At 44.4% G+C, this 24,274-nt stretch overlaps 1 protein-coding gene across 1 annotated transcript in view; it reads left to right on the top strand.

Moving 5' to 3' along the window:
• The window catches only part of NBEAL1 (neurobeachin like 1), a 209,359-nt gene extending 185,651 nt beyond the window's left edge, over nucleotides 1-23,708 (top strand). Inside the window, exons 47-56 of the mRNA XM_038748824.1 lie at nucleotides 1,609-1,725; nucleotides 3,006-3,095; nucleotides 3,671-3,780; nucleotides 4,358-4,530; nucleotides 4,885-4,979; nucleotides 8,019-8,135; nucleotides 12,160-12,321; nucleotides 13,528-13,676; nucleotides 16,906-17,041; nucleotides 20,941-23,708. Coding sequence (XP_038604752.1) covers nucleotides 1,609-1,725; nucleotides 3,006-3,095; nucleotides 3,671-3,780; nucleotides 4,358-4,530; nucleotides 4,885-4,979; nucleotides 8,019-8,135; nucleotides 12,160-12,321; nucleotides 13,528-13,676; nucleotides 16,906-17,041; nucleotides 20,941-21,042 — 1,251 coding nt within the window. The 3' untranslated portion in view covers nucleotides 21,043-23,708. The remainder of the gene's footprint in view (nucleotides 1-1,608; nucleotides 1,726-3,005; nucleotides 3,096-3,670; nucleotides 3,781-4,357; nucleotides 4,531-4,884; nucleotides 4,980-8,018; nucleotides 8,136-12,159; nucleotides 12,322-13,527; nucleotides 13,677-16,905; nucleotides 17,042-20,940) is intronic.
• Nucleotides 23,709-24,274: the final 566 nt, after the last annotated feature.

Consider the following 24,274-nt stretch of genomic DNA (forward strand, 5'->3'; position numbering starts at 1 on the left):
CCAACAGCGGGCTCACAGTCTAGAAGGGGGAGACAGACAACAAAACAAAACATATTAACAAAATAAAATAAATAGAATAGATATGTACAAGTAAAATGAATAGAGTAATACGTACAAACATATATACATATATGCAGGTGCTGTGGGGAAGGGAAGGAGGTAAGGCGGGGGGATGGAGAGGGGGAGGAGGGGAAGAGGAAGAGGATGCTCAAGTATTTCTTTATAATACAAAGAAACATTCATTCATTCATTCAATCGTATTTATTGAGCGCTTACTGTGTGCAGAGCACTGTACTAAGCGCTAGGGAAGTACAATTTGGCAATATATAGAGACGGTCCCTACCCAACAGCGGGCTCACAGTCTAGAAGGGGGAGACAGACAACAAAACAAAACATACAACAAAACAAATGTTTTCCCTTGCCCGGGACCAAGCTACAACACGACAGTGGTTGCCTGGCAACTGTAAAGCAGAGCTCTGAGCAGAAACCTGTTTCCAATGAGCATTCTGAACAGAGTCAGTTTTTCATCTGTTTTTTTCTTTGCCGTTCAGGCCGGCAGGGTAGGGTGATGGTCCCGTCTGTGTCTCCACCCATGTCTATCCGGGATGGAGACGGAAGAATCATTTCAGGCAAATTGGCTGTCTCAACTTGTACTCTTCTGATGTTCGTGTCATGGAATATGGCTTCCCAGACTAAGCCCCACTTCCTCGTCTCCCACTCCCTTTTATATCATCCTGACTTGCCCCCTTTGCTCTTAATAATAATGATGATGGCATTTATTAAGCGCTTACTATGTGCAAAGCACCATTCTAAGCGCTGGGGAGGTTCCAAGGTGATCAGGTTGTCCCACGGGCGGCTCACAGTCTTAATCCCCATTTTACAGATGAGGGAACTGAGGCACAGAGAAGTGAAGTGATTTGCCCAAAGTCACACAGCTGACAATTGGTGGAGCTGGGATTCGAACCCATGACCCCTGACTCCAAAGCCCGGGCTCTTTCCACTGAGCCACGCTGCTTCCCAGCCCCACAGCACTTATGTATATATCTGTAATTTTATTTATTTGTGCTGATGGATGTCTCCCCCCACCCTCTAGGTTGTAAGACCGTTGTGGGCAGGGGCTGTGACTGTTTATTGTTGTGATATACTCTCCCAAGAGCTCTGCACATAGTAAATGCTCAATAAATATGATTGAATGAATAAGAGCTCTGCACATAGTAAATGCTCAATAAATATGATTGAATGAATAAATGAATAGATCTTCTTGGGGTTTTGTGGGGGGTTTTTGTGTGTGTTGTTTTCAGAATTCTACCTCTTCTTGCCTTGTCCCTGAAATTGCAACTCTGATACATTAGAACCAAAAAGACTTGTAAACTTTTCATTTCAGCTGATAGTTTGAGGAAGGAAATAGAGTTCAGTGCCCACTTGTTTTTCCATGTAATCTTAGAAATCTTTTCTGGAAAATGAAGTCTCCACACTTGAAGATTCAGCTAAATGCTAACTTGACTCTCTGTTTTGAATGCTCAAACATGATCTCATTTGTTTCGGTGCCAATTTTTGCTTTATGTTGAAATGGAAATCTTTTTTTTTTTCTTTAAAATGATTCTCTAGGAGCCTCACCCTCCAAGATTATCGGCAGAGGAAGTAGTGCAGAGACAGACTAAAATAGACGTCTGTACCCTGAACTTATTCCAGCACCTTCCTGAGCTCAAGTCATTCTTCATAGAGGTAACAACTGATGCCCTCAAAAATCATCAGAAATATTCTAGTTTGAGGTTTCTCCCAGAAAAGATGGCTTCGTTTTCCATATTGCCTAAATAAGGAGAAGAGTAACAACAGTGGTATTGAAGTGCTTACTATGTACCTAGCCCCGCACTAAACACTAGGGTAGATGCAAAATAATCGGGTCAGTCACAGACCCTGTCCCTCATGGGGCCCACAGTCTGAGTGGGAAGGAGAACAGATATTGTATCTCCATTCAAGCTCTCATCCTATCCCGTCTGGACTACTGCACCAGCCTTCTCTCTGATCTCCCATCCTCGTGTCTCTCTCCACTTCAATCCATACTTCATGCTGCTGCCCGGATTATCTTTGTCCAGAAACGCTCTGGGCATATCACTCCCCTCCTCAAAAATCTCCAGTGGCTCCCACTCAATCTGCGCATCAGGCAGAAACTCCTCACCCTGGGCTTCAAGGCTGTCCATCCCCTCGCCCCCTCCTACCTCACCTCCCTTCTGTCCTTCTCCAGCCCAGCCCGCACCCTCCGCTCCTCCGCCGCTAATCTCCTCACCGTTAGGCCTCGTTCTCGCCTGTCCCGCCGTCGACCCCCGGCCCACGTCATCCCCCGGGCCCGGAATGCCCTCCCTCTGCCCATCCGCCAAGCTAGGTCTCTTCCTCCCTTCAAGGCCCTGCTGAGAGCTCACCTCCTCCAGGAGGCCTTCCCAGACTGAGCCCCTTCCTTCCTCTCCCCCTCATCCCCCTCTCCATCCCACCATCTTACCTCCCTCCCTTCCCCACAGCACCTGTATATATGTATATATGTTTGTACATATTTTTTTACTCTATTTATTTATTTATTTTATTTGTACATATCTATTCTATTTATTTTATTTTGTTAGTATGTTTGGTTTTGTTCTCTGTCTCCCCCTTTTAGACTGTGAGCCCACTGTTGGGTAGGGACTGTCTCTATATGTTGCCAATTTGTACTTCCCAAGCGCTTAGTACAGTGCTCTGCACATAGTAAGCGCTCAATAAATACGATTGATGATGATGATGATGATGATGTTTATTGATTACCAGTGCTAAATCCTGAATAGCATAAAAGCAATCATGAGTATTTGGAGGAATTTATCTCCTGGAGGTTTATTATTTTGTGCAGGGCTAGAGATGCCTTATCCATTTTGTTAGTTGGTCAGAATGCGAGAGCGGGTACGTATTCCTCCCTCTCCTATTTCACAGGAAGATGGTGAATTAATGATTAAAATCTTCCTCCTTCTCTCTCCTTTTAGGGAATCAGTGACGGTGTTCCATTAGTGAAGGCTGTTGTCCCCAGAAACCAGTCTCGTTCTTTTATGTCTCAGGGGAGCCCAGAGCTATTGGTGAGCTTTTTTTTTGGGTTTACATCTTGCATCTTTTATTTTGTTAATATGCTTTGTTTTGTCGTCTGTCTCCCCCTTCTAGACTGTGAATAAGAGTCAATAAGAGAAGCAGCGTGGCTCAGTGGAAAGAGCCCGGGCTTTGGAGTCAGAGGTCGTGGGTTCAAATCCCGGCTCTGCCAATTGTCAGCTGTGTGACCTTGGGCAAGTCGCTTGGCTCCTCTGTGCCTCGGTTGCCTTATGTGTAGAATGGGGATTAAGACTGTGAGCCCCGTGTGGGACAACCCGATCACCTTGTAACCTCCCCAGCGCTTAGAACAGTGCTTTGCACATAATAATATTATTATTATTATTATAATTATTATATTGATAAAGATACAGTGCCTCTCTGTCGAGTAGAGGTAGTCTTAGTATTTATTGAGCACTCACTTGGTGCAGTTCTAAGTGTTGGTGAAATGCGGTCCCATTCTCCAAGCAGTAAATGAATACAGCAAAACTAGGCGAGTGCATTTAGGATCGCCGACTTTCCCCTTCTTCATGCCTTTCCTGTAATTTCTTTCACCCTGTGCTCTTTCCAGGTAACCGCCAGCATGAACTGCATTATTGGGACTCATGGGTGGCTGCCTTACGACCGAAATATCTCGAACTACTTTACTTTCATCAAAGATCAAACCGTAACAAACCCGAAGTAAGTAAACGGTGTAGCTAAAATACAGCCGTCACAGACCGGAGGAGCTTTAGATCCCTTTATCGCCTTATGAGACATGATGGCAAGCCCGCCAGCGAAAATAATTGAGTGAATTGGTGAAATGTATTATTTGATGGTGAAGGATTCTTTTTTTCCTAAAAGTTAATGGGACTAATTCCGGTAATTTTACATGGAGGTAAAGTTACAAACCTGTACTTGCCAAGTAGGTTCTAGAGATCACCTGTTTCTTTTTCAGTGTAACTTAAAAGTAAGAGAGAAATATCCATTACACCTGTGATATTTCCTGTCAGTTCATGTTAACATAATGCTAATTGTGGTATTTGTTAAGCATTTGAACTCCGTGCCAACCACTATACTAAGTGCTGGGGTAGATACAAGAGATTCAGGTTGGAGATTCAGTTGCCCAAAAGATAAATCCAGATTGAAGTGGAAAGATCCAAATGACCCGGATGTCTGCCAGATAGGTAGAGATGGAAGTAGAAAGAGCTGATACTTCATTTTTCTTTTTAAAGAGGAGAAGGTGCTTCATTAAATGGTAATTATTGACTCATTCCAGAACCCAACGAAGCATGAACGGGCCTTTTGCGCCCGGGCTGGAGATCACGTCCAAATTATTTGTGGTTTCCCATGATGCAAAGCTGCTGTTCAGTGCAGGACATTGGGACAACAGCATCCGAGTGACGTCGCTCACCAAAGGCAAATTGATCGCACAGCACGAGAGGCACATGGGTAAGGAATGAATGTTTTTGTCTTTGGAGGCCTTGTTCTCCTAGGGGTTCTCCTGCCCTGGACACAGGCTCAGGCTGGTTTAAAGGAGTGGTGGTATCAGTTCACTAAAGCAGCAGGAATTCTCATCGACTTCTACTATCTGAAATTATAAAAGTTGAAAAAGATCCCATTCCTGTGGATTATGTTTCTCAGGGCTACTTGTGCTCTCTGAAGTATTGTCACGTGATGCTACTAATCTTGGGCGGGTCACATTTGGCCTGGCAAATCTAAAATGATGTCACCTTGTGGAGTCACCTCCCCAGGATTAACGGGTTCTTTGAGCCTTGTCATTTACCCAATTTCCTTGCTTTACAGATGTGGTGACCTGCTTAGCTACAGATTACTGTGGGATACATCTGATTTCCGGTTCCAGAGACACAACGTGCATGATTTGGCAAATTGCCCAGCAGGTAACCAAACCTCAAAGAACAGAATTTAAGATGTTTTTCCTTTAGACCATCTTAACCATATAGTTCAGTTCACGAGCGAATGGCATATCCCTTCAGAATTACTGTCTGGGCTCATAAAAAAACTTAATTGAGAGTGCAAAGCATTACGGAAAATCAGCTCATCCCATCCTACCTCACCTCACTGATCTCCCACTATAGCCCTGGCTACACATTCTGCACTTCTTTTAATATTATTATTATTATTACGTGCCATCGAGTTGTTTCCGGTTCATAGTGACTTCATGGATTTACTTTCTCCAGAACATCTTGTCCTCTGCCATAATCTGCAGCCTTTCTTATAGTTCTTCCATTATCGTTGTTATGGCCTCTATCCATCCAGCTGCTGGTCTGCCTCTTCTGCATTTTCCCTGGACTTTTCCTAGCATTCTCCAGAGACACTATTAGTCCATTAGTGTCTGCTCTTCTAGATCCAATTTATTCACTGTGCCCCAGTCATGTCTGTCTTTTCTCTGACCCCTTTCTTACGTCCTCCTCCTAGCCTGGATCTCCCTCCCTCCCCATATATGCCAGACCACCGCTCTCCCCAACCTCAAAGCCTTATTTAAGGTCACATCCCCTCCAAGAGGTCTTCCCGGATTAAGCCTTCTTTTCCCCAGCTCACTGTCCCTTCTGCATCATCTTTGCACTTGGATCTATGACCCCTGGGCATTTGATATTTCCCCCAACCCCACAGCACTTATGTACATATCTTTGCATATTATAAATTCCTGTGTATATTAATGTCTGTCTCCCTCTCTAGACTGGAAGCTCATTATGGGTAGGGGATATGCCTGCTAATTCCATTGTGTTGTACACTCCCAAGCACTTACTACAGCACTTTGCACATAGTAAGCACTCAATTAATACCATCAATTGTTTGGTATTATTATATTATAGCCCAGTTTTTTTTTAAAGACCGCTGCCCTGTCTCTATTTTCTTTCTGGAAGAAGAATCATTTTCAAATGATTTTACCTCTTAGGTGGCAGGTGGTTGTGCATTAATATTTATGTCCAACTGGACAAGGAAAAAGTTGAACGGGGCAGAGGAAGGTAAGAAAACAGGATAGTAGGAAAAGCAGAAGGCGCCTGCAATCTATTTTCACTGAATCTTTAGGTGTTTTTCACCTTACATGGTCAAGAGCCTGTACAAAATGTGTGTTATTAAATTTCCATTTTGGGGAAAAAAGAAGCAAATATCAGTATTTGAGCACCTGTGTCCAGAGCACTGAATTAGGTGTTTAAAAATGTGCAAAGACATGTGCAAATATGTTTCCCTAACTTCAAGGAGCTTATAATCAAATGGGAAAACTGAGACAATTGATGAATAGCTAATTCAATCAGTCATATTTATTGAGTGCTTACTGTTGGGACAGTTCACTAATCCCTTTCTAATGTTGGCAGATCAATTGGTAAGAGGGCTTGTTATTGGCAAAATTAGCATTTGAGAACTGCTGACGTACAAAGAATAAGGAAATGATTGGACACGCTTCGTGTCTTGTCTCTTTGGGTAAATCACTTTGGTTTGGCACTGATTTTTTCTTTTTAAATGATACCACATTTTGACATATCGATTTTGCGCTAGATCCATATACATGATATACACAGCCTTTAATGATTTGTTTCCTCTCAACAACAAATACTGAGTTCCCCCAGGAAAAGTAGAGCGATGCTAAGTTCTCTATCTGGTTTTCAAAATTGAAGTAAATATAGGTCCCTACCCAATGAGGAATTGTTTAGTTAACTGAAATGTGGAGACCAAGTGGTCTGATGTGGGGTTAACATTCTTAAGAACCCAGGTTAGACACACAGTCCCTGTCCCACTTGGGGCTCACAGTCTTAATCCCCACTTTACGGATGAGGTAACTGAGGCTAATACTTGTACATATCTATTCTATTTATTTTATTTTGTTACTATGTTTGGTTTTGTTCTCTGTCTCCCCCTTTTAGACTGTGAGCCCACTGTTGGGTAGGGACTGTCTCTATATGTTGCCAATTTGTACTTCCCAAGCGCTTAGTACAGTGCTCTGCACACAGTAAGCGCTCAATAAATACGATTGATAATGATAATATAATTTGAGTGACTTCCCTGGGGTTACACATCAGACAAGTGGCAGAGCTGAGATTAGAAACCAGGTTTTGTTTTGTTGTATTCTATTTATTTTATTTTGTTAGTATCTTTGGTTTTGTTCTCTGTCTCCCCCTTTTAGACTGTGAGCCCACTGTTGGGTAGGGACTGTCTCTATATGTTGCCAATTTGTACTTCCCAAGCGCTTAGTACAGTGCTCTGCACATAGTAAGCGCTCAATAAATACAATTGATGATGATGATGTATGTTTTGTTGTGTGTCTCCCCCTTCTAGACTGTGAGCCCGCTGTTGGGTAGGGACCGTCTCTATATATTGCCAACTTGTACTTCCCCAGCGCTTAGTACAGTGCTCTGCACACAGTAAGTGCTCAATAAATACGATTGAATGAATGAATGAATAAATTATTTGCTAGCCAGTGGTCAGAACAGTGCTTGGCACCTAGTAAAGTGTTTAACAAATACCATCACTATTATTATTAGCCCAATTTTAGACTTTACCTCCTGATGTCTTGCGCTACCTGTATATATGTATATATGGTTGTGCATATTTATTACTCTATTTATTTATTTATTTATTTATTTATTTTACCTGTACATTTCTATCCTACTTATTTTATTTTGTTGGTATGTTTGGTTCTGTTCTCTGTCTCCCCCTTTTAGACTGTGAGCCCACTGTTGGGTAGGGACTGTCTCTATGTGATGCCAGTTTGTACTTCCCAAGCGCCTAGTACAGTGCTCTGCACATAGTAAGCGCTCAATAAATACGATTGATTGATTGATTGATTGATGTCTCTTTTCCCAAATAATCCCCCCTGCTGCCCACCAGCCCGATCTCTTGGCTGCTGCTGTCTTCCAGCTATCCACAAAGACTGTAGGAGACCCTCACCACCTTGGCTTCTTCTCTTTTCATCCCAGGGAGGCGTTCCGGTGGGTTTAGCCACTAAACCCTTTCAGATACTCTACGGACACACAGATGAAATATCGAGCGTTGGTATCAGCACTGAGCTAGACATGGCAGTGTCAGGAGCAAGGGTAAGAGTGCAATTTCTTTTTATTTATTGGAGAAGAAATTTTTATTATAAGGGCTAGGACGGTATTCACTAGAAAAATTGTAGGGTTTTATTTTCAGGGATTAAGGAAACCAGTCTTTCCTTCAGGAAACTAAAAGGAAAGATTAATGTGGATGACATACTGGAAATTCGTTTTTTAGTGATACTTCTTGGGCACTCTAATAATGATGGCATTTATTATATATGTTTGTACATATTTATTACTCAGTTTATTTATTTTACTTGTACATATCTAGTCTATTTTATTTTGTTAGTATGTTTGGTTTAGTTCTTTGTCTCCCCCTTTTAGACTGTGAGCCCACTGTTGGGTAGGGACTGTCTCTATATGTTGCCAATTTGTACTTCCCAAGCGCTTAGTACAGTGCTCTGCACATAGTAAGCGCTCAATAAATACGATTGATGATGATTTATTAAGCGCTTACTATGTGCAAAGCACTGTTCTAAGCACTGGGGAGGTTACAGGGTGATCAGGTTGTCCCACGGGGGGCTCACAGTCTTAATCCCCATTTTACAGATGAGGTAACTGAGGCTCAGAGAAGTTAAGTGACTTGCCCAAAGTCACACAGCTGACAATTGGCGGAGCTGGGATTTGAACTCATGACCTCTGACTCCAAAGCCCGTGCTCTTTCCACTGAGCCACGCTGCTTCTCTACCACTCTACTAAGCCCTGGGGTAGATACGTGATAGTTTCAACACATTCTCTGTCCCCCATGGGCCTTATCGGTGGGAGGGAGTAGGACGTAATCCCTGTTTCCCCCAACGATCTGGCCTCCTACTTCATTAACAAAATTAAATCCATCAGGTCCGACCTCCCCAAAGTCTCTTCCCCCCTTTCTCCAACCCCCCGGCTCTCAACATTCTCTGCTACTCTCCCATCCTTCCCAGTGGTATCCTCAGAGGAACTCTCCTCCCTCCTCTCAAGTGCTACTCCGGCCACCTGTGCTTCTGACCCCATTCCCTCTCATCTTATGAAATCTCTCGCTCCATCCCTTCTCCCCTCCTTAACTTCCATCTTCAACCGCTCACTCTCCACTGGTTCCTTCCCCTCTGCCTTCAAACATGCCCATGTCTCTCCCATCCTAAAAAAAACCCTCTCTTGACCCCACCTCACCTTCTAGTTATCGTCCCATATCCCTCCTACCATTCCTTTCCAAACTCCTTGAACGAGTTGTCTACACGCGCTGCCTAGAATTCCTCAACAACAACTCTCTCCTCGACCCCCTCCAGTCTGGCTTCCGTCCCCTTCATTCCACGGAAACTGCGCTCTCAAAGGTCACCAATGACCTCCTGCTTGCCAAATCCAACGGCTCATACTCTGTCCTAATCCTCCTCGACCTCTCAGCTGCCTTTGACACTGTGGACCACCCCCTTCTCCTCAACACGTTATCTGACCTTGGCTTCACAGACTCCGTCCTCTCCTGGTTCTCCTCTTATCTCTCCGGTCGTTCTTTCTCAGTCTCTTTTGCAGGCTCCTCCTCCCCCTCCCATCCTCTTACTGTGGGAGTTCCCCAAGGTTCAGTGCTTGGTCCCCTTCTGTTCTCAATCTACACTCACTCCCTTGGTGACCTCATTCGCTCCCACGGCTTCAACTATCACCTCTACGCTGATGACACCCAGATCTACATCTCTGCCCCTGCTCTCTCCCCCTCCCTCCAGGCTCGCATCTCCTCCTGCCTTCAGGACATCTCCATCTGGATGTCCGCCCGCCACCTAAAGCTCAACATGTCGAAGACTGAGCTCCTTGTCTTCCCTCCCAAACCTTGTCCTCTCCCTGACTTTCCCATCTCTGTTGACGGCACTACCATCCTTCCCGTCTCACAAGCCCGCAACCTTGGTGTCATCCTCGACTCCGCTCTCTCATTCACCCCTCACATCCAAGCCGTCACCAAAACCTGCCGGTCTCAGCTCCGCAACATTGCCAAGATCCGCCCTTTCCTCTCCATCCAAACCGCTACCCTGCTAATTCAAGCTCTCATCCTATCCCGTCTGGACTACTGCACTAGCCTTCTCTCTGATCTCCCATCCTCGTGTCTCTCTCCACTTCAATCCATACTTCATGCTGCTGCCCGGATTATCTTTGTCCAGAAACGCTCTGGACATATCACTCCCCTCCTCAAAAACCTCCAATGGCTACCGATCAATCTGCGCATCAGGCAGAAACTCCTCACCCTGGGCTTCAAGGCTGTCCATCCCCTCGCCCCCTCCTACCTCACCTCCCTTCTCTCCTTCTACTGCCCAGCCCGCACCCTCCGCTCCTCCACCACTAATCTCCTCACTGTACCTCGCTCTCGCCTGTCCCGCCATCGACCCCCGGCCCACGTCATCCCCCGGGCCTGGAATGCCCTTCCCTCTGCCCATCCGCCAAGCTAGCTCTCTTCCTCCCTTCAAGGCCCTCCTGAGAGCTCACCTCCTCCAGGAGGCCTTCCCAGATTGAGCCCCTTCTTTCCTCTCCCCCTCGTCCCCCTCTCCATCCCCCCGCCTTACCGCCTTCCCCTCCCCACAGCACCTGTATATATGTATATATGGTTGTACATATTTATTACTCTGTTTATTTATTTATTTATTTATTTTACTTGTACATTTCTATCCTACTTATTTTATTTTGTTGGTATGTTTGGTTCTGTTCTCTGTCTCCCCCTTTTAGACTGTGAGCCCACTATCGGGTAGGGACTGTCTCTATGTGATGCCAATTTGTACTTCCCAAGCGCTTAGTACAGTGCTCTGCACATAGTAAGCGCTCAATAAATACGATTGATTGATTGATTGATTGTTTCACAGATGAGGTGACTGAGGCACAGAGAAGTGAAGTGACTTACCCAAGGTGACAGAGCAGACAAGTAGCAGAGCCTGGATTAGAAAGCAGGTCCTCTGCCTCCTGGGGCCAGCTCTTTCCACTAAGCCACACTGCTTCTCTAGTTTGGGTACTAATCCTAGCCGTGCCATTTGTCTGCTGTGTGCTTTTGGGCAAGTCCCGTCATTTCTCTGTGCCTCAGTCTCCCCATCTGTAGACTGGGGATTAATACTGTGAGCAGCGTGGCTTAGTGGAAAGAACACGGGCTTGGAAGTTAGAGGACGTGGGTTCTAATCCCAGCTCCGCCTCTTGTCATCTCTGTCACTTCTCTGTGCCTCAGTTACCTCATCTGGAAAATGGGGTTTAAGACTGTGAGCCCCACGTGGGACAACCTGATAAGCTTGTATCTACCCTAGTGCTTAGAACAGTGCTTGGCACATAGTGCTTAACAAATGCATCATCATTATTAGTATTATTCCATGGCCTGTGTCTGATCTGATTAGTTTATACCTACCCCAGCATTTAGTATAGTGCCTGGCACATAAGAAGAGAAGCAGCGTGGCTTAGTGGATAGAGTACAGGCTTGGAAATCAGAAGGACATGGGTTCTAATCCCGAGGCCACCACTTTTCTGCCCCGTGACCTTGGGTAAGTCACTTTGCTTCCCTGCACCTCAGTTATCTCATCTGTAAAATGGGGGTTAAGACTGTGACCCTCATGTGGAACAGGGACTGACAACTTTGTATCTTCCCCAGTGCTTAGTACAGCGCCCGGGACATAGTAAGTGCTTAACAAATACCATAAAAAAATACCAGGAAATTAAAAACTTCAGCTTTAATTGGGCACTTTCGGGCTTCTGGTTGGGAAATTGATGGTCCTAGGAGCTAAAAAGTAGGAGAAACGTCTCCTTGAGTGACAAGTTTTCCGGGTGGGGATGTGTCAGAAGATATGGATCTATGTGGTGGGATTCTTCCCTCTGCTTTTCTTGCCACTCTCATCAATCATCATCAATCGTATTTATTGAGCGCTTACTGTGTGCAGAGCACTGTACTAAGCGCTTGGGAAGTACAAATTGGCACCATATAGAGACAGTCCCTACCCAACAGTGGGCTCACAGTCTGACCTCCTTCACCAGGTCTTTGCTTACGCTGCCTGTTACCTCCCACCCAGATTTTCAGAGATTCTTCTCTTTGCAGGATGGCACTGTAATTATTCATACCATTCAGAAGGGCCAATATATGCGGACTTTGCGACCACCCTGCGAAAGCTCTCTGCTGCTGACCGTCCCCAGCTTGGCTCTGTCGTGGGAAGGGCATATTGTTGTCTGCACCAGCGTAGAAGGCACGACCAACTTCAAGGTATCTAGCACTGAACAGATTAACACAATAGGGTTGGGAGTCAGAGAACCTGGGTTCTCATTCCAGCTCCTCCACATGTCTGCTGTCACCTTGAGCATGTCACCAGATTTCTCCGTGCCTCAGTTACCTCATCTGTATAATAAGGATTAAGACTGTAAACCCCAGGTGAGACACAGATTGTGTCCAACCTGTTTATCTTGTATCTACGCCAGCGCTTAGCATGGTGCCTGGCATATAATAAGTGCTTAACTAATGCCATTTAACAATCAAAAACTGGAACGTCTCAAGGAGGATCCTCCTTCCCTCAGTTTGCCATTTTGAGGACAGAACATTTTGGAGAGGCGCTTTCCTTCCTCCCTGCAGTGAATAATAATAATAATAATAATGATGGCATTTATTAAGCACTTACCATGTGCAAAGCACTGTTCTAAGCGCTGCCGCTTATCCACACTGTAACACTTCTGACCCTCAGTAAAGCATTCATGTCATCCAGAAGCTTCAAGAACTTCTGTCAGACAGTCCTTGGCCTTAAAGATGTATTTTGACCCGTACGATTATGCACATTTAAGATGCTCTAGAGTTTTAAACGTTTTAGGGGGAAAAAAAATCTTATTGGGTGTTGAGATGAATCTACATGTTGGAAAGGCACCTTAATATTTAATTCATTCATTCAATCGTATTTATTGGGCGCTTACTGTGTGCAGAGCACCGTACTAAGCGCTTGGGAAGTACAAGTTAGCAACATATAGAGACGGTCCCTACCCAACAGCGGGCTCAATCAATCAATCAATCGTGTTTATTGAGCGCTTACTGTGTGCAGAGCACTGGACTAAGCGCTTGGGAAGTACAAGTTGGCAACATATAGAGACAGTCCCTACCCAACAGCGGGCTCACAGTCTAGAAGGGGGAGCACATTTGCCGCTCAAATAGGGACCGATGGGCATCCTGACCTCCATGACATTTCAGATCTTTTTTTCTAATCATCATCAATCGTATTTATTGAGCGCTTGCTATGTGCAGAGCACTGTACTAAGCGCTTGGGAAGTACAAATTGGATCGCCTCGCCTCTAATCCATATTCTCCAAGACCTATTAATCCTTCCATGCCTTAGTTGTAGCGTAATGGTCTGGGTGCAGATAAGTAGAACAGCTGAGAATGAACTCTTTTACTTTGGACCCTAAGAAGATCCCAATTTGCTCTCTGCAGGATAAGAATGCTTTACACCTATTTTCGGTAAATGGAAAGTATCTAGGCTCTGAGAGCTTGCAGGAAGAAGTGTTGGATATGTGTGTAGCTGGAGAGCACATCGTCATGGGCAGCTTGCAAGGCTTCCTCTCCATTCGCAACCTCCACAGGTAACAAATCCACACCGCTGGTCGACGAAACATTCACTGTCACGATTGTTTGCTGTGTTTGTGAGGGGAAGTGAATGTCACTCAGGGGATTGTGGAATTTGGTCATCTTCAGAAGTAACATTGTCTTGAGAAGCAGAGGGGCCTAGTGGATAAAGCACAGGCCTGTGGAGTGAGGGGACTTGGGTTCTAATCCCGGCTCCACCCATTGTCTGCTGTGTGACCTTGGGCAAGTCACTTCCCGTCTCTGTGCCCCAGTTCCCTCATCTGTAAAATGGGGAGTAAGACGTGAGCCCCATGTGGGACACGGACTGTGTTCAACCTATTTGCACCTAAGCGGCGTGGCTCAGTGGAAAGAGCCTGGGCTTTGGAGTCAGAGGTCATAAGTTCAAATCCCGGCTCTGTCAGTTGTCAGCTGTGTGACTTTGGGCAAGTCACTTCACTTCTCTGGGCCTCAGTTACCTCATCTGGAAAATCGGGATTAAGACTGTGAGCCCCCTGTGGGACAACCTGATCACCTTGTAACCTCCCCAGCACTTAGAACAGGCTTTGCACATAGTAAGTGCTTAATAAAAATGCCATTATTATTATTATTATTATTATCAATTAGCTTGGATCTACCCCAGTGCATAGTACAGTGTCTGTCACATAATATGAGCCCGCCGTGGGACAAGAACTGTGCCCAACCCAATTTGCTTGTATCCACCCCAGTGCTTAGCTCAGGGACTGGCCCTTAGTAAGCACTTAACAAATAACCATTATTATTATTTTTGCCATTATTATTACATAAGTGCTTAGTAAATACCATATTAAATAATAGATCCCGGTTTACGAACACTGGAGAATTTGTGTTGCGGCAGACACAGTGTGTGCAGTTGAACTTTCTAAGGTTGGGGAAAGATGAACCAATTTAGCACTAAGTTGTAGATGTTACATTGAACACTCCATGTCCACTATTTATGAAAAATGCTTCAACAACTCTATGGGGAAGGAACATGAAGACATCTTTGGTTAGCAAATGGAAGATTGTCAGAGGCCCACCTCTTCTCATTGTAAGGTCATGGAGTCGGGATTCAGAGGCCAAGTTGTGGAAATAGGCAGATTTGTGAGAGGGGCTTTTAGAGTCCCTAAATACTTAATTTTTTCAAACCGCCTGTGATGTTTTCTGAAACAGTGTGTTTTAATTGAGTAACTGTTCGTGGGGGTGGTTGTTGATTATTTAATTGTATAACCCGGTTGAAATAAATTCCGTCAGTAGGCCAAAAAAACGTACTGGCCTGCCCACAAGACCCCCTTTTCCTTCTCCGTTTGCCGTACTGACTGTCTACACTCTGGTGGAAACCCAACAGTGGTATTTATTAATAATAATGGTAGCATTTATTAAGCGCTTACTATGTGCCAAGCACTGTTCTAAGTGCTGAACAGTGCTTGCAGTTCTGAGCGTAGTTATTGAGCACTTACTGAGTGCAGAGCACTGTATAAGCGCTTGGGAGAGTAGAATACAACAGAGTTGGTAGGCACATTCCCTCAAGGAGCCCTCAGTCTAGAGGGGGAGACAGACATTAAAAAAAAATTGATGTGTACATGAGTTAGGGGATAAATAAAGGGAACAAATCAAAGTGCAAGGGCAACACAGAAGGGAGAGGGAGTAGGGGAAATGAGGGCGTAGTAAAGGAAGGCCTTTTGGAGAAATGATTTTTAACAAGGCTTTGAAAGTGGGGAGAGTTGGGGTTTGTCAGATATGAAGGGGGAGGGAGGCCAGAAGCAGGATGGGGTCTCAGCCAACTCCTTGGGTCACTTCCCATCCCTCAGTAATATAAACCTTTCCCAAACCCCAACTTTCCTCCTCCCAGATCCCCAACTCCTCTTTAAAGTCACCTAGCCTCTCACCGCCTCAGCCCTCCCCCTCCCACTTGCCCACCCAGAAATACTTTCTTGTGTCTAACTCTCGTCTTAGTTCTCATTCATCCGGAGATAACAGTGGACCTGGAAGGAGTAGTTGGGATGCCATAGTGGTGGGAAAATGGGCAGGGACGGGATGAATGTAGGGATACATTCCTACATGTACATGCAGGGATACTGGATGAATGTAGGGAATGTAGGAGCAGCTTGACGCAGTGGAAAGAGCACGGGCTTTGGAGTCAGAGGTCATGGGTTTGAATCCCTGCTCCGCCACGTGTCTGCTGTGTGACCTTGGGCAAGTCACTTAACTTCTCTGAGCCTCTGTTCTCTCATCTGTAAAATGGGGATTAAGACTGTGAGCCCCACGTGGGACAACCTGATCACCTTGTATCCCCCTCCAGCGCTTAGAACAGTGCTTTGCACATAGTAAGCGCTTCACAAATGCCATCATTATTATTATTATACCTGGAGGGGCCTGAGAAGCAACTTCAAAAGCTGCTTAGACCACCAGACCCTCGTGCAGAGAGCAATCCAGGTGTTCTTCCTCTCCTCAGTTCTGGGGCTTTGTGGCCTGAAAGTAGAATAGTACCTGAATTCATGCATTCATTCAGTCGTATTTATTGAGCGCTTACTGTGTGCAGAGCACTGTACTAAGCGCTTGAGAAGTACAAGTCGGCAACACATAGAGACGGTCCCTACCCAACAACAGGCTCACAGCCTAGAAGGGGAAGACAGACAACCAAACAGAACGTGTAGACAGGTGTCAAAATCATCAGAACAAATAGAATTATAGCTATATGCACATCATTAACAAAATAAATAGAATAGTGATTTCACTATCATCAATCAATTGTATTAATTGAGCACTTGGTGCAGAGCACTGTACTAAGCGCTTGGGAGAATACTAGAGACTGAAAATTGGAAATATCTTGGGTGTCTTGGAAGGGGAAGCAGTGTGGCTCAGTGGAAAGAGCACGGGCTTTGGAGTCAGAGGTCGTGGGTTCGATTTCCGGCTCCGCCCACATGTCTGCTGTGTGACCTTGGACAAGTCACTTAACTTCCCTGAGCCTCAGTTACCTCATCTGTAAAATGGGGATTAAGACTGTGAGCCCCACGTGGGACAACCTGATCACCTTGTATCCCCCCCAGCGCTTAGAACAGTGCTTTGCACATAGTAAGCGCTTAACAAATGCCATTATTATTATTATAATATGAAGTAAGACTACTGTATTGTCACAGTAGAAACAGAGTTTGTATTGAGGTAATCCAGCTGCTAATCACGTATCATTTCATTTTGATAATGTGTTTTTTCAATCCAATTCTCTTTTAGCTTGAATCTCAGCATCTCTCCGTTAGCCATGAGACTACCCATCCACTGTGTTTCGGTTACCAAAGAGTACAGCCACATCCTTGTAGGACTGGAAGATGGCAAGTTGATTATTGTTGGCGTTGGCAAACCAGCAGAGGTAAAACTCCCACCAAGAACTTTATGTCCCAAACAGCTGGGGAATCCCTTAGCCCGCCTTCGTCCCAGTTGAGCCTCAGGTCATCATCGTCATCAATTGTATTTATTGAGCGCTTACTGTGTGCAGAGCACTGTACTAAGCGCTTGGGAAGTACAAATTGGCAACATATAGAGACAGTCCCTGCCCAACGGTGGGCTCACAGTCTAAAAGGGGGAGACAGAGAACAAAACCAAACATACTAACAAAATAAAATAAATAGAATAGATATGTACAAGTAAAATAAATAAATAAATAGAGTAATAAATATGTACAAACACATATACATATATACAGGTGCTGTGGGGAAGGGGAGGAGGTAAGATGGGGGGATGGAGAGGGTGACGAGGGGGAGAGGAGGGAGTGGTTGGGCAATTAAAGAAGCAGCATGGCCTAGTGGATAGAGCCCGGGCCATGGGTCCTAATCCCGACTCCGCCACATGTCGGTTGTGTGACCTTGGGTTGTGTCTGATTATCTTGTATCTACCCCAGAGCTTAGAACAGTGCCTGGCACATAGTAAACACTTAACAAGTACCATTACTATTACAATAATTAATAATAATAAAAATAATAGGTTAAATAGTATCATTATTATTAAACAATTTTGGTGGGAAACAAGTGGAAATGTACAAGGAGGCTGGTGATTCAGACTTCTCTATTCTGCGTTAAAGTCTGTTGGAGAATAAATATTAAGGGTATTTCTAAGAGGGCTGGGTGTGACCCCAAGATCTTAGAACGCCCTCATCTGAATGTGTTGCAGTGCCCTTTCTCTCTCCGAAAATTAAATTTAAATGCAGTCACCCTGGGCGTGACTGGGTGCTGCCCATCTGGTTATAATGATCCTTTTCCACTCAGCTGATGGAATACGGCTTCTGGACAACTCGTGCGCTTCCTGTGGTTGATGGAAATTGCCTGACATGGGCTCGCCGGGTACTGAAGTACTAAGCACTGCTTAGTACAGTGCTCTGCACACAGTAAGCGCTCAATAAATACGATTGAATGAATGAATGAAGGCACACTTGTCAAATAAATATCCTCTTGTCTTGGGAAAAGCAGTGGTTGGGCTCCAAGTGGTGTCACAGCTCTGCCGGGGAATGCTGGTATGATTCTAAATTGTCACAGATGAGGAGGGGCATCATTAATCTCCACAGAGCCACAGTCTGCCCCAGTTGAGCAATATGACAGTGACACCTCCTGGAATCACTTCAAACCATAACATTGCATTAATTAATTCATTCAATCGTATTTATTGAGCACTTACTGTGTGCAGAGAACTGTACTAAGCACTTGGAAAGTACAGTTCGGCAACATGTAGCCCCTTCCTTCCTCTCCCCCTCGTCTCCCTCTCCATCCCCCCCATCTTACCTCCTTCTCTTCCCCACAGCACCTGTATATATGTATATATGTTTGTACATATTTATTACTCTATTTATTTTACTTGTTCATATCTATTCTATTTATTTTATTTTGTTAGTATGTTTGGTTTTGTTCTCTGTCTCCCCCTTTTAGACTGTGAGCCCACTGATGGGTAGGGACTGTCTCTATATGTTGCCAACTTGTACTTCCCAAGCGCTTAGTACAGTGCTCTGCACACAGTAAGCGCTCAATAAATACAATTGATTGATTGATTGATTGATATGGAGACAGTCCCTACCGAACAACGGGCTCACAGTCTAGAAGGGGGAGATAGACAGTAAAACAGAAGAAGTAGACAGGTGTCAATACCATCAAAATACCCTCAAAACATTTCCACCTGACCGCCAAGAGCCATGGGGCAATTGTTTTGTTTTCTTGACTTTTGAAGACTTCCTCAGAATTTAGCTGGCTATTTTTAATTAGCTGGAACTTCTTTCATTAGAATAGTAGGCCCTGGGAGTCAGAGGACGTGGGTTCAAATCCCAGCTTCACCATTTGTCTGCTGAGTGATCTTGGGCAACTCACTTCACTTCTCTGGGCCTCAGTAACCTCTTCTGTAAAATGGGGATTAAGACTGTGAACCCCATGTGGGTCATGGACTGTGTCTAACTTGTATCTACTCCAGTGCTTAGTACAGTGCCTGGCACGTAGTAAGCGCTGAACAAATACCATTAAAAAAAGTAGGCTCTTGGGGGCAAAAGCGATAAAGGATCTTGTAATTTGAATAGCAAGATAGCAATTTCTTTGATTCTTTGGATTTCCAGCTTTTTTCAGGACTCCCACCCGCCAGGCAAGAAACCTCAAGCGCTTAGTACAGTGCTCTGCACATAGTAAGCGCTCAATAAATACGATTGATGATGATGATCAAGTGGTTCTTCGGTCAGAAACCTTCCCTACTTATGACGTAAATGTTTCCAACCACCACCCCCACCTGCCTTCCATGGTCGTGAGGATTTACTTCCCCAGAAAACACATTGGATTTTAAATAGATCGTTTTGAATGTAAAGGCTCAAACCTGTCCTTCAATGGATTTTTAACCATTCAGCAGTTTCCTAAGCTGCAGGGCTCGTAGGAAATACACTCTTAAACTGCAGTGCAGAGCAGGCTGCTCTCCCCAGAGGACAGGGAGCAATAGGAGACCAGTGATGGGCTTTGGTCTCTTCCCTCTTTCTACCCTCTTCCCTCTCTCCACCACCTCCTTAACTGATGCTGAGCTAAAATACCCCAATTAGTTTCAGGAAGAGGTAATAATAATAATTATGGTATTTAAACGCTTACTACGTGCCAAGCACTATACTAAGCGCTGGGGAAGATACAAGATAATCAGGTTGGACACGGTCCCTGACCCACACAAGGTTCACAGTCTTAGTTCCCATTTTACAGATGAGGTAACTGAGGCACAGAGAAGTGAAGTGACTTCCCCAGGGTCACACAACGGACACGAGTTGGAGCCAGGATTAGAATTTAGGTCCTTCCGATTCCCAGGCCCGTGCTCTTTCCTCTAGGCCAAGCTGAGAGAGTGAAATTTTTACTCAGACCCTTTAATATGGCATTAAGAAGCTCATGGAAATGGTGTAAATCAAAATGCAAAGGGATTTGTAACCATTTCTGAAGGTAGTCTTAGCATCAGATTATTTACTTAAATTAATCAGTAATTTAACAATAGAATAGTCACTATAGAATGTAGATTAGGTTTGGAAAGAAATTCCACTCTTTTGTGCAAAGCATTAATCTTTTTGCTAAATGGAAATTGGCAAAATTGAGGAAGTTTTTTCCTCATATATCTTTTCCCACCCTCTTAGCAACAAAGCAGCTTTAAAAGCCCTCAAGCACTCTTGCTTTCTAAATTACTGTTTTAGTCCCCACTGTGAGTTTTGGCACCTTTTCTTTTCACTCTTAAACCATCATCATTAATCAATCACTGGTATTTATTGAGTACTTACTGTGTGCAGAGTACTGTCCTTGGCTCTTTGGGAGAGTACCATAGAGTAAGTAAATGCAATTCAAGCCTTCAAGGAGTTTACTTATTAGGTAAAAATTTCGGTTTTTTTCCCTTGGCATGTCATTATCTTGGTAATTTGTTGCCAGCTTTGTGGATGATGGAAGGCTTATTCCAATAAACAAGAGGAAATCACATTTAATAATATGAAGAAGCTAGGAGTGGAAATCATTTTTGATGCAATTATATGTGATTTTTAAGCAGGGACTTAAAACGTAGGAATTTCAAAAATTTAAGTAGAATATTTGGCTTCTTATTTGGTGTTGTCAACTTCTTATTCGTGTGGAGAGATCATGAAAGCACCATTTTCCTTTTCATGTCTTAACCAGAAGCCATGGAAAAATGAGCTTTTTCTGCTAAGGAAATTGTGCATTTTCACCGTTGTTCCTGATAATGCCTTTTTTGATACGTCTTTTCTCCACTGTGTCTCTGAATTACTTTGAACAGGTGCGTTCGGGTCAGCTATCCCGAAAACTCTGGGGCTCCAGCAAGCGACTCAGCCAGATTTCAGCCGGGGAGACGGAGTATAACACTCAAGAGGCCAAGTGATTGCTGCTTCTGTCGTCTGCCTAACACCTAGAAACTTGATGTATTTGCTAGTCGCTTTAAACATATCTCTCAACTTCCTGATGGCTGTTTCAGGGTGTGATCACATCAAAATTTGGCACGTGCCTAGTACGTTTAGAAGCACGCAGGCTGTATTGTCACGTTTTACACTTTGGGCCTGATTTCCTTGAACCCAAATGCTTTTCCAAGTTACAGTGAAGTCTGAGATGACTTGAAGGGTGTGACATTCCCCATGCTAGTCAGACACTTCCAACTTTCTTCAAGTACAGCAGAAGAAAGTGAACAAAATGCCTCCCTCAGCTAGGTAGGTACCTCACAGCCCAGGCGGGAAATTTGCAATTACTTCAACAGTTAATGTCTCGATGTCTCTGGGTTGGTGGAGAGATGTGAATTGAAACGTGTTCTGCCGGCTGATCATCTTGCTGTTCTCTGATCACGTCACTAGTTTAAGTCTTCCTTTCCGTGGTTCTGCTGCTAGATGTTCCCAAACTGTATTTGTTTAGTTAAAGCCCTAGGATGATTGAGTGAACCAAAAGGAAACGAAGAACAGAGACAGGTGTTCCAGCCTACTCTGGAAAAGTATCTCTGAGTACTCAAGTGTGTGGAGGATTCTGAAACGAAAAAAAAAGCAAGGTACATTTTCAAAATTGATGTTTCGTCTCCTATATGCAATAGTTGCTAGATCTGTTTTTGGCCTATCAACTGTATTGCACTTCTGGAAGGGTATGGGAATTCTGGGTTCTGTATGTATTAAGCAATTAACCCATTAACAGAGGTTTGTTAGATTTTTGTCCACCTCGTCATTGCTTGTAAATCTGTTAGAAAGCCGTGAGCCTGAATCTTGCCATCGCACAGAAAGTAATTCATTGGAATTCCAGACAGCAATTCCCAGTGGACAATATTCATGTTTGATTTAGGTATACGGTTAATCTCATTACCTTAGATTTTCAGAAACCGAAGACTAAGTATTTCCTTCTCACGAATTTCAGTGAGGAGTTCATTTGGGATGGAAAGGCCTTAGTTGTTGAAACTAATGATCACTTAGGGTCCAACCCTTTCTGATTTACTGCAGTGTGCTGCTTTTACATTTAATTGAAAAGAAGTCATTTGCCTAGTGATGTTCTTCCAATTACCCTGCAAGGCCTTACCTCTTAAATGTAGTTAGTTCCTTCTGGGATACCTTTTCCCCCCAAAAGACTCCGCTGTGTCCACAAGACATTCCCATTCCAGAAATTTGAAAATAAAGGCTGGAAGCTTGATAGCTGATTATGAATTGTCATAATATCCAGGAATTGACCACCACTATGGAGAGCTAGCCACAAGGATCAGACTTAGAGCGTGGAGGAGTGCTATCTTGGGAGGTCTCCGTCCGGAGTTCAGAAACCAAACACGATTCTGTAAAATTGGTTCTGGGCTTGAGGAGAGTGGAGTAGGATCCGGTGAGAAAATGCGTTATTGCTTATTGTCATTTTCTTGCCAAATGGCCGTGTTTGTAAAGAGGTGTCCAAACAGAAATCGGCCAAGAATCACGGTTTGGGGAGGGAGAGATGTTGTTTCCAACAATTTATTGTGTTCTCATTTTCCAAGACCTTTTTAAGTAGTCTTACTTTGGATTTCAGTTTTAATGTTTTGGTTTAAGAGAAGGTTAGAAGCCAGCATACTCCTGGTGGTTGATTTCAACTTAAATGAAAGATGGGTATGCTCAGCAGATATTTAATTAAATCTCTGAAGATTTTCTTTTGGTCATTATAAAGAGAAATTGAAGGGTGCCTAGGTTATAGATCTGTTATTTATTTTGGTTGCCTGTAGAAATTAGTGAAGGACGTTGACCCGAGGTTAGCAGGGTCGTTCACAAAGATTTATCTTTTGACATGGTGGTACATCGGGCTTTTGTAGCATAAAGGTCAGATGTGTTTTTGCAGTTCAGTTGGAGAGAGATGATTCAAGACTACACAGAAGTAGGCACCTCAAGCCTCAGGTATTTGACGGCATTGAGGGGTCATAGGGTGGAAGAGCAGCATGGTATTCGGAGGCTGGAAGGTGGGGCCATCCCTGAGGCAATGCTGCAGGGACTGTAAGCTCCTTGAGGGTGGGGATCATAGCTACCAACTCTGTCATACTGTACTTTCCCAAGCGCTTAATACAGCGCTCTGCTCACAGTAAACACTCAATAAAATGCCAGTGATAACGCTGACAGACTCTCCCAGCCCATCTCATTAGCCCCAGGGGGTTCTCAGACTCACACTGGGACTCCTCAACCGATAGATCAATCAGTGGTGTTTATTGAGCGCTTACCGTGTACCAAAAACTGTACTCAATGCTTGAGAGCGTACGATGCAATAAAGGAGGCAGACCTCATTTTTGTCAAAAGGAGCTTTCAGATGAGTGAGACAACCTGATTACCTTGTATCCCCCCAGTGCTTAGAACAGTGGTTGGCACATAGTAAGCACTTAACAAATGCCATCATTATTATTATTATTATCTTGAGTGGGGGAGATAGGCATGAAAATAAGTTACAGATGGGAAGATACATAAGGGCTGTCCGAGAAGATTTTTGTATAAGTCAAACTGGGGTCCTCTTCAAGTCTGAGATAATAGTAATGGTACTTAAGCGCTTACTGTGTGCCAAGCACTATTCTAAGTCCTGGGGTAGATACAAGTTAATCAGGATGGACGCATTTCCTTCTAGATTGTAAGCCTGTTGTTGGGTAGAGGCCATCTGTATATGTTGCCGACTTGTACTTCCCAAGCGCTTAGTACAGTGCTCTGCACACAGTAAGCGCTGAATAAATATGGTTGAATGAATGAATTGCCTGACCCAGGTGGGGCTCACTGTCTTCATCCCCATTTTACAGATGAGGTCACTGAGGTCCAGAGAAGTGAAGTGACTTGCCCAGGGTGGTGGAGCCAGGATTAGAATCCAGGACCTTCTTACTCTCGGGCCCATGGTTTAGATCCACATGGAATGATTGCTGATCCTCCCGTCCTGTTCCCTGGGGAGCCAGCAGATTAGCAGGGCGGGACGGGGAGCTCCAGCATCTGTTGGTGTTGGGGGCGTTTATCCCGGGGCCCAAGTTGCAGTGCCACACCTCCAGAAGGCCGCTGGGACCTTCTGCTCAGAGCAGCACATTCCTCCAAGATCCCCCCTCCTCTGCGATGCTCGTCAACTAAGCCTACACAAACAAGGTCACTCGCTTCAACTAGAGCTGCAAT

The sequence above is a fragment of the Tachyglossus aculeatus genome, chromosome 7 (genome assembly GCF_015852505.1).
Source record: "Tachyglossus aculeatus isolate mTacAcu1 chromosome 7, mTacAcu1.pri, whole genome shotgun sequence".
In the NCBI taxonomy this organism is placed as follows: domain Eukaryota; kingdom Metazoa; phylum Chordata; class Mammalia; order Monotremata; family Tachyglossidae; genus Tachyglossus; species Tachyglossus aculeatus.